This window comes from Danio aesculapii, chromosome 14, assembly GCF_903798145.1.
Source record: "Danio aesculapii chromosome 14, fDanAes4.1, whole genome shotgun sequence".
NCBI classification, from domain to species: Eukaryota; Metazoa; Chordata; class Actinopteri; order Cypriniformes; family Danionidae; genus Danio; species Danio aesculapii.
In genome coordinates, this window is record NC_079448.1 from 37823673 (window position 1) to 37842469 (window position 18797).

The 18797-nt window shown below is 34.9% G+C and overlaps 1 protein-coding gene across 5 annotated transcripts in view; it reads left to right on the forward strand.

Moving 5' to 3' along the window:
• Positions 1–851: 851 nt before the first annotated feature.
• Positions 852–18797, forward strand: part of gria2b (glutamate receptor, ionotropic, AMPA 2b) — a 63405-nt gene continuing 45459 nt past the window's right edge. For all 5 annotated transcript variants that reach the window (XM_056471907.1, XM_056471903.1, XM_056471904.1 and 2 more), the window contains exons 1-2: positions 852–1090; positions 1192–1332. In XM_056471907.1, the coding sequence (XP_056327882.1) occupies positions 1006–1090; positions 1192–1332 (226 nt within the window). In that variant the 5' untranslated portion in view covers positions 852–1005. The remainder of the gene's footprint in view (positions 1091–1191; positions 1333–18797) is intronic.

Here is an 18797-nt window from a genome sequence, read left to right on the forward strand (position 1 = left end):
TCTTGGGTCCATGCAGGTTCCATTATGTCTTCTGCAGTATTTGTGATGATTGAAATGCAGTTCAACAGATGATTCATCTGAAAAATCTGCCTTAAATCTAACTAAAAGTCAAGTTATCATTCAAGTTATTATGTGTTGCTTTTACATCGACGACAAGACTTTTGTCAGGTAGTGTACAGCCAATTTAGCTTATTCAATTCACCTATACTGCATGTCTTTGGGCTATGGGGGAAACCGGAGCACCTGGAGGAAATCCACAAGAACACGGGGAGAACATGCAAACTCCACACAGAAATGCCAACTGGCCTAGTCGGTTGCAACCAGTGACCAGCTGTGAGGCAACAGTGCCAACCAATGAGCCACAACGCCACCATTAATTTGTCTAAATTGATTTAAAATGTAAAAACTCGTAAAAAAAAAACGTAAAATGTATTTTTTTTCAATACACCTTTTCTTAGCAATATTTAAAAATATATTAGTACATTTTAAATACTGTAAATCAACTAAAAACGGTTTAGAAGTATGTTTATTCGGGTTACTTTTACTAGTTATCATTATTAAAGTGCTACTAAAATAAAATGTTCTAATTTGCTACTAAATAAATGCCTGAAACCAAAACAAACAAAAAAATTAATAATGTGGCACGTGCAACTATATTTTAAAAAGTGATATTAATCTCTATGCGCCCTCATTCACAGTCGCCGGTGTGACTACAGTGTGCGTTGCTCCTGTATGTTAGTAAAGGTATCAACTAACAGAAAGGCGCGCGACTCGAGGGAGGAGGGAGAGAGAGGAGAGAGAGAGAGAGAAGGAAAGAGAGAGAGATAAATCTGCATTATTCCTCCAGAAGCGGGACTGAGGCAGGAGTCCGCGATAGAGAAACCACCTGCAGACCGCAGCCGCTCTCATTCTCCAGCAACGCCTCAATATGTTACGGATTTGACTCACACTGTAAACGACAGATTATTTCCTTCACACAGTGGCTGAACACACACTGTCGAGGAGATGCAACAGTTGAAGAATTTATCGATTTGTCTCATAGCCCTCTTATTAGGGATGACAACTGGAGGCTCTCCAAGTGTTCAAATCGGTACGCGCGTCATTCATTTTATTTATTTTTTTGTTAAACTAGCGCTTGTAATAGACGTGAACTAAGTATTCATAAGCTGTATTTGTGTGTGTATCGTACAGGAGGCTTGTTTCCGAGGGGAGCCGATCAGGAGTACAGCGCGTTTCGGATCGGAATGGTTCAGTTCGGAACGGCTGAATTTAGACTGACGCCTCACATCGATAATCTGGAAGTAGCAAACAGTTTCGCCGTAACTAACTGCTGTGAGTTGTCTTGTTTTTCCATATCAAATGCATGTGATTGCTTTATTGTATTTCAACAAAGGCAGAATTTGGCAATTAAGAATGAGTGGCTTGTGTGCTGAAGTTTGAGTGCGGCTTGTGGTAGGAATTTCTGTATAGCTGGATGTGAAGTTGGTTTCCACAGTAACGGAGACGAGGACGGGCTCCCATCATGAGACGCTGCTTAACCATTCTATTGTCTTCGGGTCATTCTCTCGGTTTTACCAAAGAAAACGCTATGGATATGTGTCGTTTTTGTTCTTGAACAGAGTTTTTTAATACTATATATTTTTTTAAAACATAACCATTTTAAACTATAACACAAAATGGTATTAGTTGTCCATTCTTACTCAGATTTTCAACAGTCTGTGACCTTTCACCTTTGGCCTTGTCAGCATGTTGTGCGTATATATATATATATATATATATATGTATGTATGTATATATATATATATATATATATATATATATATATATATATATATATATATATATATATATATATACATATATATATATATATATATATATATATATATATATATATATATATATATATATATATATATATATATATATATATATATTCGACTTTAAGTTATTATCTGGGACAATAGGTTGGGATAAAGTGTATTTGTTCTGCTAAAACACCAATGCTATTTATTTTCTGTAAACTGCATATATTTTAATGCATGCAGTTAAATTATTCCATTTATTCAACTTTTTCCAGAGAAAAAAAAATAAATGAATTAATTACTGACGTAAAAAAAAAAAAAAAAAATTATATATATATATATATATATATATATATATATATATATATATATATATATATATATATATATATATATATATATATATATATAATCTCTCATCTTATAGCTGTATATCTCATCTTATAGCTAGGCTTTTTTCTGTTTTTAACATGGGCAGCCTGTTGGTCTAGAAATAATCAGAAGAGTTAAAAAATTTTTTTTGATGATGATAGAGCGCTCACATATTTGACCATCACTGCATTAGATTTAATCAGTGCAGAACTTTATGAGATGATTGTGAATAAATGAAGCCTTTATTAAGTGGATCACTTATATTCAAGGATTTCATTTGGTATGCAGTGGGCTGTTGCTAAGCAATATTGCGAAAAGAATTATCATTTAAGAAACTCTCTTCAAGTGGTTCAGTTAACGTTTTATTTATAAAAAGACTGAACCGTATATATAAATCATTTGCTGAAAATCATTCTATAATATGATAGACACAAATTATTTCATTTTCTTCTCAAAAATTTTTTTTTTTTTTTTTAGAATTGCTCATTTACATCGTAGCGTTTATAATTAAGTGTAATTCTGCAATAAATAAGTTATAAATAATTGAAAAATAAATAACTGTTGAAAAAACTGATAACGTTCAGATAACGTTAGTCTAGTGTTGACAGCCTGTAAGATGTGCATGAGCTTGATCTCACAGAACATGATCATTTTGTCTTTTAACCAGATCAGTATTTCCTATAGTTTTCTATTTTCACTGTCTAATTCACATTTTATTCCCCAAGATGAGTGTTGTGTGTTAACAAAAGGTCTTCCAGGCATCGTTCATTTTATTTCTCCTACATAAAAACCCCTAGATGGCACTATGCATTTGCAGGCTTTATTGTTTCCATCTTTCTCATACAGTTAAGTGTCCTCTTAAAAGCAGCTGGAGAAAATGTATCCATCAGTCATATTTCATCTGGACCACAAATAGGTTTCATTTAGACAAACATTCTGGGATGTGTGGATGTATAAGGGAATGTATGTGTTTGACTTGACATGAAACATGTGAAGATCCCATTATGAATCACAAGATTCTGGTCTCTGATATACTGTACAGATGACTTCATGAGGTCTTGTTGATTCGGAAAACATTTGCTCTCTAAAGCTGACATTTGCTCTGTGTTGTTGGTTTGGCATGAGTCAGAATGATCTTGTCACTGATATATGACAGCCCCAGAGCAGATACAGGCAATGGTTTAGTCTTAAATGGCTCTCATGAGATAAACAACAAGACATGCCACCTTGGTATGAGATGCAGCTAATGAGGCTTTTCTTCTTTGAAGCTATATTGCTTTTAGCAAGATGTTGTGTTACTTTCCAGCACTCATCCTCATACACTGAAAAGCAGTAAGATAGTAAATACATACCAAGGGTGTAATGGTATACCTCTGTTTTGAAATCACTTTTCAGTGTATTTTTGGTAGACAAGGGCACAAAACTACTGTAGTTGTGTGTGTTTAATTACATTTAATTATAATTCCAAATTATAATAATTATAAATTAGTATTATAATTATTATTAATTACTATAACATGTGCATATATAGCCAAATCCAAAGTGTTAGTCTAATACATTAATATACAACTGATAACAGTGATATTATGTAACAGTAGCAATGTTTCCATTCAAAAATATAAATTAACTTAAAATCATCACATAAAAGATGTGCGAATAAAGCAGCGTTTCCATCCAAGGAGTCAGCGTGAACAAAATCGTCACTTCTTGATTATCTGGCACCCAATATCAACAGTAAAATCAGAATTTGCTGCGATAAGAGAAGCTGCGTGAATCTTTTTTTCACTTAATAAATGACTTGTGCCTCAGAAGGCAGTCCCGACACGCAGTGAACGTGCGGTGGCGTTTGACAGCGTGATAAGCGGAGCACAGACGCTCTTGATTCTGGAGGCCATTAATCATATAATAACACTAATACTGAGATGGTTAAGGCATTTTAGAATGACAAAAACAATATTTCAGATGTTTTACATTGTGGTCAGCCTGCTGGTTTGTTCATTCACACACATTTTTATCACCACATGATCTCGTACAACGAAATCACATGATATATTTTAATACGCATACTGTAATTTGTTTGTTAAAAGTGTTTCCATCGTAGTTTATGCGCATCTTTTTTATCGAATGAAAAGTTTATCCTACTCAGTTATGCGCATTTTCAAAACTTCCGTTCCGACCGTTTTTTATGTGCATATCGAAAATGCCCATAAAAATAGGTGGATGAAAACATAGCTAGTGTTTACAAACTGCACAGTTCATAATCTTTCCACAGTTGAAAAACTGACAGAGCGTTCACATGAGATAAGTTCATTTATCTTTATTTTGTGCTATAACTAGTAGTAAAGAAGAACCGCCAGTGAAATTTAAGTTATAAACCTAAGTTTTATTCACGCATTAAATGAAACAGCATAAACAAAAGCATTTGATCCTGTTCCTTATTAAGTTTTGCATTGCTGTGCTTTATTCAACCAAAAAAACCTGTGCTGAATTTTTTGATGCAAAAATGCATACATTTACACCCTTGACTGATGCATTATTCTTGTATACAGCTAGATTGTTTGTCGTATTCCAGCTTTGAATTGATACATTGAAATATTATTATAAATGGCAGGTTTTGACTGGACCAACGTAGCTATCAAGAATCCTTGCTCAAGAAACCAAAAATAAATTAAAAAGACAAGTAGGCTTGAGTGAATTATAAAACACCCTGGCTTTTAAACATGAAAGTGTATGTTTAAACAGGGCCTCACAATCTAATTTAGTGGATTTATGATTCATATTAATATGCATATATTTCAATTACGAAGCCAGGTCAGCTTTCCTTAGGGTCCCCATATATCTGGAAGACATACCTGGAGCATATTTGCTCACATTATACAAAATATAGCAGTCTAGTGGTAGATCAATGCTTTTAAATCTCCTTTGCATTTCTAAAAGTATAAATAATCAAATGAATGGAATGAAAAGTAAAGCATTACTTTAGTTACTTATACTATATAAAACACAAGCAAATGTTATGTTTTAGTCACAAAGATCTTTATCCTGATACAATATATATTCTGATTGAACAGCTTGGATAAAAACTTTTGTTTTTCCCAGACTAATTAATGTGAAATCAAATTAGTGCATTCTACGACTCATTTTTTTTCTGAGTAATTTCTCAAAATGCATGTAAGCTAACACAATTTCGAAACATTGATTGATATTTAATGTGCTTTTTTAAGTACTTTCTGTGCTGGATCTCACTTGAGCACATTTGAGCTCCAAATAAATGCTGTTACAGACACGAAAATCCCTGAAAAATTAGCAACCATAAATACAGTGAGGATCCTATCTATGCTGATATATCCTTTCCCACATCCCTCAATTCGACTGTGAAGTCTGTTAACTTAGGGAAATAAATTGCGTGATCATGATCAATAGCTGCGTGTGTTTCAGTTCTTGTCTCTTGTCAGTACATACATAGTCGCTCAACCAACCTCCACTAACTGGGTGATTCGATCTTTTTTCAATTAAAAAGACCTGCTGTTTTTTCCTACCTGACACAGCAGGGATCTCAGGAGTGCTGCTCTGATCCGGCTGTCACACAGCAGCCTGGGAAAGGCTTTAATGCTACACTGCTGAGAAAAAGCACAGAACAGAAAAAGAGCATTAGACACTACCAATGATTTGAAGTCAGCGTCCAAACTTTAGGCCACACCTGCTGATGCTTAAGTAAATTGAGGACATTTACTAATCTGAAATGTTTTTTACTGCCCACAAAACTGCATCTTGCATATTATAAGTACTGTATGTAACACTGAGGGTGCATCCCAAATCGCCTACTAAGTAGCTACTGTATTTAAATTTGAATTTACTACTCGACTATTAAAAAAGTGTGTTCTATCCAACACAATCTCACAGCAATTTGTAACTTTTTGATTTAGTGGCTAATTCGTATGATTTCGTACGATCTAATTCGTACAATTTAGTACGATTTGCTCATCCCCCAAAGACGGTTGGATTTAGGGGTGGGGTTTGGTGCCACGCCTCCTTTTTAAAATCGTACGACTGAACTTGAATTTGTACAAATTAGCCACTAAACTGACAAAACGTAAAATACTTACGTTTTCTCGTGAGATCAGGCTGTTCTATCCCGTATGAATGTGAGTAGTATGAATGGAACTACATCCACCATTTTGTCATGATCATGTGACCTTACCCATGCCAGTTCCGTTGCATCATTCCCATTTATGAATTCTCTCGCGGTGCATCATGGGATAGCGTAGCATGCATTGGATGCGCACTTCACAATCTCATCGGAAGCAGTAGGTCATCCGAGTACTTCTCACATACTGTTTTTCTAATTCTATGAATTCAGACATACTACTCGGCTCTCATACTGTTTTTAGCGTACTATACAATATAGAAGTATGCAATTTCGAATGCAGTCTATATGCTTTTTAGTCTTTGTGGTAGACTCTTTTGTTTGGTAAAACTGCACCTGTCACAGTGTGACTCTTCATGGATTTGTTGATCATACAAATATCGTGTATCGTTACATGAAGTTCTGAAGAGAAAAAAATAACCTAGGCTTTATTTAAGGGTTAAATTTACCACCAAAGGTAAAAGCAAATAGATTTAGAATTTACAAGGTACAAGGATCATTGTAGCAATTCATCTTAAAAGTATAATAAAATTGCTTTTAATTTAACTTTAGGCCATTAGTTGGGTGAACTTATAAAAGCAAGTGAATTGAAGTTCTACAGGCCATTTGATCTGAGTTCATATGGGTCAGATAATAGTAAATATGTTGTACCTTCTTTTATGTTGGTTTAACTTGCATTTAGGTTGCATTGTTAAAAATAACAATTTCAACTTGTACAGTTTTGACTATTTTTTTAAATGATCAATGTACACTCTCCTGTAATGCAGTAAACAATTTATATGGCTAAAATACATTTAAATATAAACCTAGGAATATATGAACACTATAACGAACACTATTATTGTTAAGAAGTATACTGTTAGTGTTAAACTATTAACACTGAAAGTGTAGTTTTAACATATTTATTCCATACAAATATGGAAAGGGAGTGGAAAACACAGCGTTAAATTAACACTAGCAGTGCTTTTTTAAAACTATGCAAGTATAAAAAAAAATAACAAAATTTCAGGTGTAAATTTTAGAGAGTGAAATTAACACTATTATTTTAAGTTTTTATGAAGCAACGTGATTGGTCTGCCCAGGAATTAGAACATTATTTACAACAACGTTAAATGCAATCAATAACCTCATATTTTTTATCATACAGTAACGAAAGTAAACTAAAACTATTATGGACTGCATTTCAGTTTTGCCGCCACATATGTGACATATAAAAATGATTACATGTATTAATATTTCTTTGTTTGTTTTTTGCCACATCAGAACTTATTTGATGGCAAGATCAATACAGATAAAAACACATTACGTAATAATAATGACATCTTTGTACCTCAATACGAGAGAATACAAAAAAACACTGAACATTTTACAGTAAAAACATTAAGTATGATTTTTCACTTCAATTTATGATAAATAACAACATTCTTCTTCCTAGAGAGAGATTTTGAAAAACATCCGTAAAAGTCCTCTTAGTTTAATATCTTTGTCTAGCATTCTTTAAAATTTCACAATCAACATGTACATGTATTAATGTAATTAATGTTCAGTTTCTTCGTAGAATGTCTTGCCTGTTTCCTTAATGTAATGAGACGCATTGCGTTTTATGAATCATCATGAGAGATATGTGATTGTTTGAACAGTTTTTTAAAAATGATAATATGTACATTTACATAGTTTAAATCCAACACATAAGCTGCACTAAAGCTTACCCTAAACCTTTCTGAAAACTATTTTATCCTTACCCCAGACCCTTAAATGTGCAATAAAAATGCATTTGTTAGATCAAACATACCATTTACCTGGTTTTTACATAACTTTGTGCTCTTGGTCCCAACTGTGCTTCACGGGACTCATAAGCCACCTTTCAACTGCACGCGACAAACGACAAGCGACAGACCAGAAGTCATTCATTTCCAATGGAGCTGCGTGGACCTCCGATCATCTCCGTATGTGGAAAATTTAGATCTGATTTGAGCTGCGGATACGTTGAAATATTTGAACTCCTGCGACTAGAGCGTATGCGACTGGCCAACCGGATGTGATGTATTCCAGTGTTGTCCAAGCAGGTCTGTGCATGTTAGATTAAAAATACTAGATTTTTTTCATTTTTTTTTTAGCAAATAATTTTAATTAATTCTATATTTAAAAAAACATTTCTATTCATAGAATTTTTTTTATTTTCTCCACATTCCCTCCAAAATTTTTAGTGGTCTATGAGTTTCTAGTATTCATTCAACCATGGTGAACGCACGGAGAATAAAGGCTCTTGTTTTTGCACTCCTTTATTTTCGGACACTGCGCGAACAGCTTCTCTCTCATGAGGCATGACAGAACTGAAAATTCTGTGCAACTGCCACAAGAGGGCGTATTCCGACAGTTGCGTTAGACTCATAGACATCACAAGTGCATGAGTGCACCAGGTGAGCTACTGAGCAAGTTTACTACAATAAAAAAGCCATACATATGAGGTTAGTGGCTGCAGATCGCTGACGGACTACAAATCCGCCATTACATGGACTACAACTCCAAGCATTCACCACACACATCGGTTCCTGATCCAGACTGATTACAAACTCACACAGCTGAAGCTACTTAAGCACTCATTACATGGACTATTTATACAGCACACACACACAGACATTGCTGAGTCTTGTTGTTACCTGTACACATTACGAAGCGTTTCTCCTTGCCCTGCTCTGCCGTGTTTGATTTTTTGCCTTGTTTGATGCAAGCCGCTTGGATCAACCTCTTTACCTGTTTTTAACTCTTTTGGATTGTCCACATAATACTGTTTGCTCCTGTGATCGACTCTTGCCTGCCTGACCAATCCTTGTGTAATAAAGACTCTGCTATAGGATCCTCATCTCCGTTATCCCATCCGTAATGTTACAATATTTAGTGTTCTACTTAGGCCAGAAAGTCATCTATATCATAGACTGAATCAAAACTCTATACTGAATTAATAATTCATGACATGAAAATGAGGGCGGGCAAATTATCATTTTTTTCAGTGAACTATCCCTTTAAAACCATTTATTAAGTTACATTTCCTAATAAAGTCACTAAGCAACTGATGTGCAAATTGGTTTAATTTACAGTCTAAAAACCCGCTAAATGACTGTTATAATTGAACAGCTAGTTGGACCCTGTGTGAAATTACTGAAAAGCACTGAAAGAAAAAGAAAGATGAAAATCCCTTTTGGCAAGTGAAAGAGGCTGTGTTGGGCAGGCGTCTTTAGTGGAGTGCAGTACAGTGGCTCACACTTTCATCCCCCACCCCGCGCAGGGATGACCCCCATCTATTAAAAGCCCTTTTTTTCCCTGGCTGCAGCTACATAACAGAAATGGCCTGCATAAATTATCTGACAGTTCGATTTCCACTTTCTCCAGCCTTCTCGTACAGGGGGAAGCAGTAATTGTGTGCCATCCAATAAGAGCTTTTAAGGCTGAGCCGTGTGATACAGCCAAGCTTTGTCATTTTTCTGCGTAAGTCCAGTACATCATCTCATCATGACAAATGAGTCAGTACTCTTTAACATCTCAATATAGTCTCTTTTTTAGTCTGCTCTGGAGTCGTTTCAAACCTGTAATCCTTTTCTCTCATGTATTAAAAAGAATGGATGAAATTGTTTATAGCGTACAATGGAGATCGTGATTCAGTGATTTACAAAACCAGGACATTAGGCTACAAAACAAAATGACGTGTGATTTATTATTGGTTCTTAATAAAATGTTCCTTGCATTACTCTATTTAAGAAATATGATTCATTTGAATACATGATTCAATCACCCGAGTACATTCTGTATGCAGTCATTTGCTTGTTACTGAATGAAGTTGAGTGAATAAAAAATTAAGCAGGCGTACTAGGGGTGGGAGAAAAAAAAAATTCTATATTAAAATTAGATTGCAACGCTCCGGCCTGCCAAATCAGCTTAATTTGGACAGATAGATAATTACAGACAAGGCAAGGAGTTTCAGATTTGTTGTTTGGCCGCGGCTTCAGGATGCTGTTCAAAAGTGAAACCTTGTCATCATAGTTGCGTAACCATACTTCACTACTCATGCATTATGGCACACTCTATTACAAATGAGTGAAGGGTGAGTAAGTGTATGGGTGTTTCCCAGTACTGGGTTGTGGCTAGAAGGGCATCCACTGTGTAAGACATATGCTGGAATGGTTATAAATACCCCTAACATAGAAGGGACTAAGCCAAAGGTAAATGAATGAATGAATAATCTAGCATTTTTTTACATTCAAAGCTTGTTCATCCTAAATAATACTTGAAATGAAAAGAAATCTGGCAGCAAAAAGGTCGCTGGTTCGAGCCTTGGCTGGGTCGGTTGGCGTTTCTGTGTGGAGCTTGCATGTTCTCCCCGAGTTGGTGTAGGTCTCCTTTGGGTGCTCCGGTTTCCCCCACAAGTCCGAAGACATGCGCAATAGGTCAATTGGGTAAGCTAAATTGTCCGTAGTGTATGTATATGTGTGAATGAGAGTGTATGGGTGTTTCCCAGTGACGGGTTGCAGCTGGAAGGGCATCCGCTGGATAAGTTGGCGGTTCATTCCGCTGTAGTGACCTCTGGTTAATAAAGGCACTAAGTTGAAAAGAAAATAAATGAATGAATGAATGAATATGCTGTTCGAATTGAGATATACAGTTGAAGTCAGATTTTTTCCCCAATAACAAAGCAAGGAAATGTTCACAGTGTGTCTGATAATATTTTTTCTTCTGGAGAAAGTCTTATTTGTTTTATTTCGGCTAAAATAAAAGCAGTTTTAAATTAATAAGGTCAAAATTATTAGCCCCTTTAAGCTATATATATATATTTTTTTTGATTGTCTGCAGAACAAACCATCAATATACAGTACAATGATTCGCTTAATTACCATAACCTGCCTAGTTAATGTAATTAACCTAGTTAAGCCTTTAAATGTCACTTTAAGCTGAATACTTGTCTCTTGAAAAATATATAGTAAAATATTATTTACTGTCATCATGTCAAAGATAAAATAAATCAGTTAATAGTAGGGCCAGACGGAATCTGCGGACTTTTTTTGCTATTTTGGGAGTATCATAACTAAAACCTTAATATGTGAAATAAAAAATAATATCTTTTACATTTATTATATGTTTAAAATGCAAATCCAATTAGATTCACTTTATATATATATATATATATATATATATATATATATATATATATATATATATATATATATATATATATATATATATATATTCTCATATAATATATCTACTAAAAGAAATTTTTACTGTACAAACTGCACTGTACATAAATCAGATGAACATTTTTATATTAGTCAATTATTTTACTGTAATTAATTTAAAAACTGAATAAATTAAAATTTACACACATTTACTCAAGTAAATAAACAGAATTAATGATGTGCTAAAAATCTGCAGAAAATCTGTGGAATTCTGCGCGCGCAAATTCCGTGTGGATAAAGTTATTAGAAATGAGTTATTAAAACTATTATGTTAGAAATGTGTTGAAAAAATCTTCTCTCCGTTAAACAGAAAATGGGGAAAAAAATAATCAGGGGGGCTAATAATTCAGGGGGGCTAATAATTCTGACTTCGACGGTACAGTATGTGAAATTCCATATAAGCAACCATAAAAATACTCCAGTATCTGTTGCCATTTGGTGTTAGTTCCATGTTCCAGGCACTGAATGCACCTGAGCGTAGGTTACATAAAGTACATTCAATAACCTAGTCAACAAAGAAATGAACAGAGCCTTCCAGAGAAACACTACCATGTTGTGCTAATAATCCTAAAAACCAAAGTGTGCATGGTTTACGGTACATTACTGGGTCTTTCACAGGAAATGAAGGGGCTTCCATCTAGTATCCCTCACAGTCTGTGCCATTGTTTCCACAGCAATGAGCTTCCCTCTTTATAGGAAGACTTTTCTAACACCCTGTGGTTTATCTGTCTGTTCATGAGCTTGTACACTCGCCACCAAAAACTCCCCCAGAAACAACACATGTGAGTGTGTTTGTATATGTGGGTGGAATATGATTTGTCCTGCCAGTGTGAAATCAACTTTAACACACACACACACACACACACACACACACACGCACACACACACTCAAACACACAGGAAAAATGCACACTCTATTCGACGGTCACCATGGAGATGCTGGGTTCCTTTAAAGGGTTGCATTTACATAATGGAAATTGCATCTATCGCTGTCGCCTTGCTGTAATCCTTATAAAGTGTTCATGACTGAAATTAAGCTTGACTAATCATAGAAGTTTCTCTCAGTTAGTGCTTACAATGTGCATGTTTGAACTGGAATTCCTAAAAGTGAATTCAGGAAAGTGTTTGATAGTCTGCAAGCTCTGCTGGTAATTCATGCTGACTGAATTATAATACAGCACTTATAAACAGACCACTTTAAAGTTAGGGGACCCTTATACTCTCAGGGTTCACATTTTAACATACAGTTGAAGTCAGAATTATTAGCCCCCTTTTGAATTGTTTTCTTTCTTTTTTTAAATGTTTCCCAAATGATGTTTAACAGAGCAAAATTTTCACAGTATGTCTGATAATATTTTTTCTTCTGGAGAAAGTCTAATTTGTTTTATTTCGGCTAGAATAAAAGCAGTTTTTAATTTTTTCTGAACCATTTTAAGGTCAAATTATTAGCCCCTTTAAGCTAATTTTTTTTTTCGATAGTCTACAAAACAAACCATCATTATACAGGGGGAGCCATTTATATGGATACACCTTAATAAAATCTGAATGGTTGTGATATTAGCGTCCTGTTTGTGGCACATTAGTATATGTGAGGGGGCAAACTTTTCAAGATGGGTGGTGAGCATGGTGGCCATTTTGAAGTCGGCCATCTTGGATCCAACTTTAGTTTTTTTCAATAGGAAGACATCAAACTTATTGGGTAACGCCTTTGGTAGTTTTTCACAACATGAACATGACTAAAGTTGAATCTTTTTATCACCTATGTCAATTTGGGGCTTAACTTCTGATGAATGTGGGAAATGCGCACAGCACCGTCACTGACAAAAGTCAAGGGAAAGCAGAGAGAGAGCGAGTGCATGCGACACCAAGAGTTCGAGAGAGAGGCCTCGCGAGAGAGTTAAATCTCCATCTGCCACCGATGGCTGATCTCGCTTCTCCGTGGCGTTTTACTTGTGACATAAAAATGCCGTTATACTTCTATCAGATGCAAGATTCAAGTGCAAGAGAAAAACGCTCTCCTAATTCAGTGTCTGCCATCAGATCAGATGCTGAAATATAGTGTCAGTGTTCCGGACCGGTCAGCTGTTATAATGTATTCAGCAGCTTTTTAATGCACGTACGTACATACGCATGCACGCACGCCATGCAATTTCCAAAAATTACCAATAAAACTACGTTACTGATACCCCAGCAGGCACACAACATCATAAGACATTAATATTAGGTTATATTTAGGGTGTGACTTCAGATGACTAAAATTCAATGTCTAATCAGCGTCTAAGGATAATGTTTTTTTGACGTCAATTACGACGTCAAATTACATTGATATTTGGTTAATTTTAGGTTGTGTTGGAAAGTGACCAAAATTCAAGATTTGACAGATGTCCGTGTGGTATTGTCACACAACATCAAGGTGTAACATGATCAGACACTGATATTTGGTTGACATTGATTTTAGTTGGACGTTGGACATTGATGTTGGCCTGACGTTGGGTTCTGACATCAACCCGATTTTCTTTTCCAAACAAAATCCAACCTCCCCATGATGTTGGGGTACGTTGGAGTTTAACGTCAAAATGACATCATGTAGATGTCCCGTGCCTACAGAGACTAATCTGGGTGATTTTCAGTTATGTTTCATTTAGTTAGTTTATATTGTGTAGTATTTACCACGGTATATGTTTTTCTGTCATTATAAAATGCAACTTTATTTTCACTTTGTGCCACTTATTCAATCAACGTGCTAGTGGGACAGTACAGTAGGCTACGTGTGTGTGTGTGTCAAATATTTTGGTGAATTACATTTGTTTGCGTTGGCTATATTTGAAAGAAATAGAAAATATTGCCTTTAGCAATGATGAGGCTTCATTTAAACTGCAGAAGATGCCGTCTAACAACGAGGGAAAAATGCCTCGCAGCAGTTGTTTTCCATCCAATTAAATCACATTTTTTAAATGAATCAGTCCAGGAGATGGTGTTGATCGACAGCAGTATTAGTTCAAAGACTTTAAAAGCAAGCAAAATAGATTAAAACTATTGTTTCAAAGCTGTCCGAATGTGACTCTTTATATGCATCAGCTGCCAACCGGAAGTTCTTAGTATCCTCCTTGCGCATACACGCAAAGCATAATGGGTAATTTTGCGTTGTAAAAAAAAGGTGTATAGAAACCAAACCAACCAGCTACAACCCAGCAAAAAAATCTAGTTTACAAAAAAAAAAAAACATTCCTTTAACATTCCCATTCATTTGTATGACATTATTATTTATTTTATTCTTAGAATGTTCAATACATCCAGATATTTAGATGAATTTACATTATTTTTTATTATTTTATTAACGTTATGCAAAACGTTTTTATCATTTTTCAGTCTCATGTTATATTAATGTTCTAGAAGTATTCTTTAAAATATTATATGGTACCACTTTATTTTAATGGTCCATTTGAGTATTAGTAGACTGTCTGCTTAATATCTGTTAATACTGCTCCTTCAACAGACATTTAACTGACTATAAGAAACTTTGCAAGTACTGTACATGTCAACTTACTCTCACCCCAACCCCAACCCTAACAGTTTACTTGTAATCTAATGAGAATTAGTTTGCATGTTGCAATGTAGCTTAAATTTTAACAAACGGACCATCAAAATAAAGTGTGACCCATAACATTCCATCCGCATTATAATATTATGCTTTTTAATCAACATTAATTAAATGTTCCTACAACATTATTTTAATTATGTTACATGCTAACATTTACATTTAACTTTGGTAACACTTTATTTTGATGGTCCATTTGAGTAGACTGTCTGTTTAATATCTGTTGATACTGCTCCTTCAACAGACATTTAACTGACTATAAGAAACTTTGCAAGTACAATTCAACTTACACTAACCCTAACCTAACGGTCTACTAATAATCTAATGAGAATTAGTTGGCATGTAGATGCAATGTAACCTAATTCAACAAACGGACCATCAAAATAAAGTGTGACCTTAACTTTTGATAAACATTATGGAATGTTCTGTGAATGTTCTCCTTATGATTTCTTTAAGGTCAATCACAACATTATAACTATATGTTCATTTATTCATTTTCTTTTCGGCTTAGTCCCTTTATCATTCTGAGATCACCACAACCGATTGAACCGCCAGCTTATTCAGCATATGTTTTACGCAGCGGATGCCCTTCTAACTGCAACCCACCACTAGGAAACATACAGTCTCATTCACACACATACACTACGAACAATTTAGCTCATCCCATTTACCTATAGCACATGTCTTTGAACTTGGGGAAATAGGAGCACTTGGAGGAAACCCATGCAAACACGGGGAGAACATGCAAACTCCACACAGAAATGCCAACTGACCCAGCCGGGGTTCGAATGAGCGACCTTCTTGCTGTGAGGCGACAGCACTACCCACTACGCCCCATAAACACTCACATGTTCTATATGTTCTATTTTAAAGCAGCAAGTTGCTGTGTTGCTTGGCAACTGCAAATGACCTACAATTAGGTTAATGATCTATATTACGTGGTGGAGGAAATATTTATTCCTTTAATTATTTATAATAATTTAACTGCTTATTTGAACGTGCGGCTTTAATAGAGATTTTGGAGTCTTTGCATTAAAATGACTGTTGAGGTGTGTTCTAAAACAAAATCTTGATTTCAGTTGATTCATATGAATTCGTATCACTCTGTTCCCTTCACCATTCCTCAACTTTCTTTCACAGCATCTGAAATGTTCAGCTTTCACTCTCTAAGCGGAGTGTCTGGCTGTCGCTGTTGCTATGGCAATGGCACGTCAATAATGAGCAAACATCAAGTCTCATGTGTTTATTATACTGGACTCCGACTTGGAGCTTCTTGTGCAGCAGTATAACCAGTGCACTGCACTCACGCTCATACAGCCATTTGCAGAATTTCCTCATGCCTGTATTTGTCACACGCACCTGCTCTGCATTCAGGCTTTCATTCGTGCCCGAATTTAGCTGCAAAAGAAAAAGGAAAGTCTAATTTAGACTGTTGGCACCAGTGATATTATAAGCTTTTTTTAGCTTCGAAAAGTGCTTGTGTAAATAAATGTATTAAAATAAGTTTGATTTAATGTATTATAATGAATAATCCCATGAATTAAATGACCATTAATAAACATAAATTAAAGCTTAATATAATTATGTATACAGTCAAGCCCGAAATTATTCATACCCCAGGGTTATGAATACTTTCGGGTTTACCTGTATAGACCATTTCAATGTGGTCATGTTATTGCCCCATGAACATTTCCTGCTTGCTATCAAACTATTTCATAACTGTAATAAGAGGCAATTCAAGCATTTCTTCATGTTAAAACAGCTACCATAACATTATTTATCAGTATCTGGCTCTTTTTGGATTCTCGGAAGCTACATAATAATATAGCCCACTTTGCAGCTTTCTTTTAAATTATAGTAGGCCTATATAAAAATAGCACCAGACCGCTTTCTTAGCGTTTTGCTGGTAATGTCTTTAAATAAATAATTAGGCCTATTTAATTATTCATTTATTATTTATATGCAGTGATTGAGAAATAAAATAAAATAGTAAAATATAATCAACAACGAAAATGTAAATTAAAACTGTAAATGAAAAAGCTTATTTATTGACTGTCTTAGTCCTATCACTTTAAAATTACACACAAAAAACACACATCTCTATATTTAGGCTAAAATACTGATTTATTTATTTATTTATTTATCTATTTATTTATGCCTAATTATTTGTATGTATGTTTGTACTTTCTTTTCATTCGTCTTTTATTTCTTTACTTCTACTTTCCAAAATTAATCCTCATTTCACTTAACAAGATTACAATGATAATAAAGCTTGTTAACAAGTTTTGAATGATTAATGAAGGAATTATAATGCTTTGTTTTATTGTTTATCTTCATTTACAAGTAGCAGAGTATTTACAGCAAGGGTAAAGTCTAGTTCGGATATGCGTCCAGCCGGAAGTGCGATATGCACATTAATATAGCAGCTACTGTTTTTACATTACTGTGACGCTTGGGTTTAGAGTTAGGGTGGGGGTAGACGTTAATAAAATACAATAAATGAGAAATGTAATAAATAATATAAATAATTCTCGTTGACTTCCGGCCGCAACCATATCTGATCTATCAATAACCTTACAGCTACTCTATAGGCTATTTCTATTTGCATCCCGTCCCTTTTTGCCCCGTCATTGTCGCAAACTGCGGTCATACCTAAAAACATGTTCTTACATCTTAGAGTGGTGGCAGTACAAGGCACGGTGGTAACGCTCATTTTAACGTGTCACCCACTGTATTGACCTTATTCTTCAATGCGGAAGTGCGCGCGTTTTTGCGATTGTTTTAGAACTTCCGATTCAGTTGCTTATGGGAGAAATGACTAGGAATAATAAACGGCAAAAAACGGTCAAACTACTTACTCTACAAATAAGTGTTTGCATTACAATACAGAAAAAGTAGAATAATATAATAAGAAAATATCAGTTTGCAACACCAAGCAGCAAAACGAGCTGTTTTTAACATTTAAAAATGAATGGAAGTGAATGTGACCGGAAGTTTCGAGACAAAATGATTCAAATGGCTGCGCCTGCTCGTACGAGGAGAATAAGGTGAATAGAAGTTAAAAATGTAAAACAGGAAATACATTAGGGCCATTGTTATTGTTTACCTTTCTCAAAATGGTCTATATATCACGAATATGTCTTGACAATAAGTTTAGTTACCTACAACAACTATTTTAGTACAATAAAAATGACAAAAGCATATTTATTGTATATATTGTATTGTATTGTATTGTATTGTATTTTTCTTTTAGTTAAATAAGGCACTTTGTAAGTCAGGTGACAGCGAAGGGGCGTGTCCAAACACACTTTCTTAAATAGCTTAGTGAGGCAGGCAATTGTCAAACAGGAACAAACAGATACATAAGGGTAATCCAAAATCGAAGTCGTGGTCACAGTAAAATGTGTGTGTGAAAATGAGACGTGTCTTTTTAGTTCAGGTTATCTTTAATTATGAGTTTCAGCTGTGTGTGAGAGTGTCTGGATTATTGTCAGCTGTAGCAGGTGTTGATTGGCACACAGCATCATGGTAGTTGTAGTTCATGTGGTGGCAGATGAGTAGTTCTCCAGCATTCTGCATAGGCTTAGATCACTGGTGATCGTGACACACTTCTACATTAAAGTGTTATACACAGTAAAATATTAATA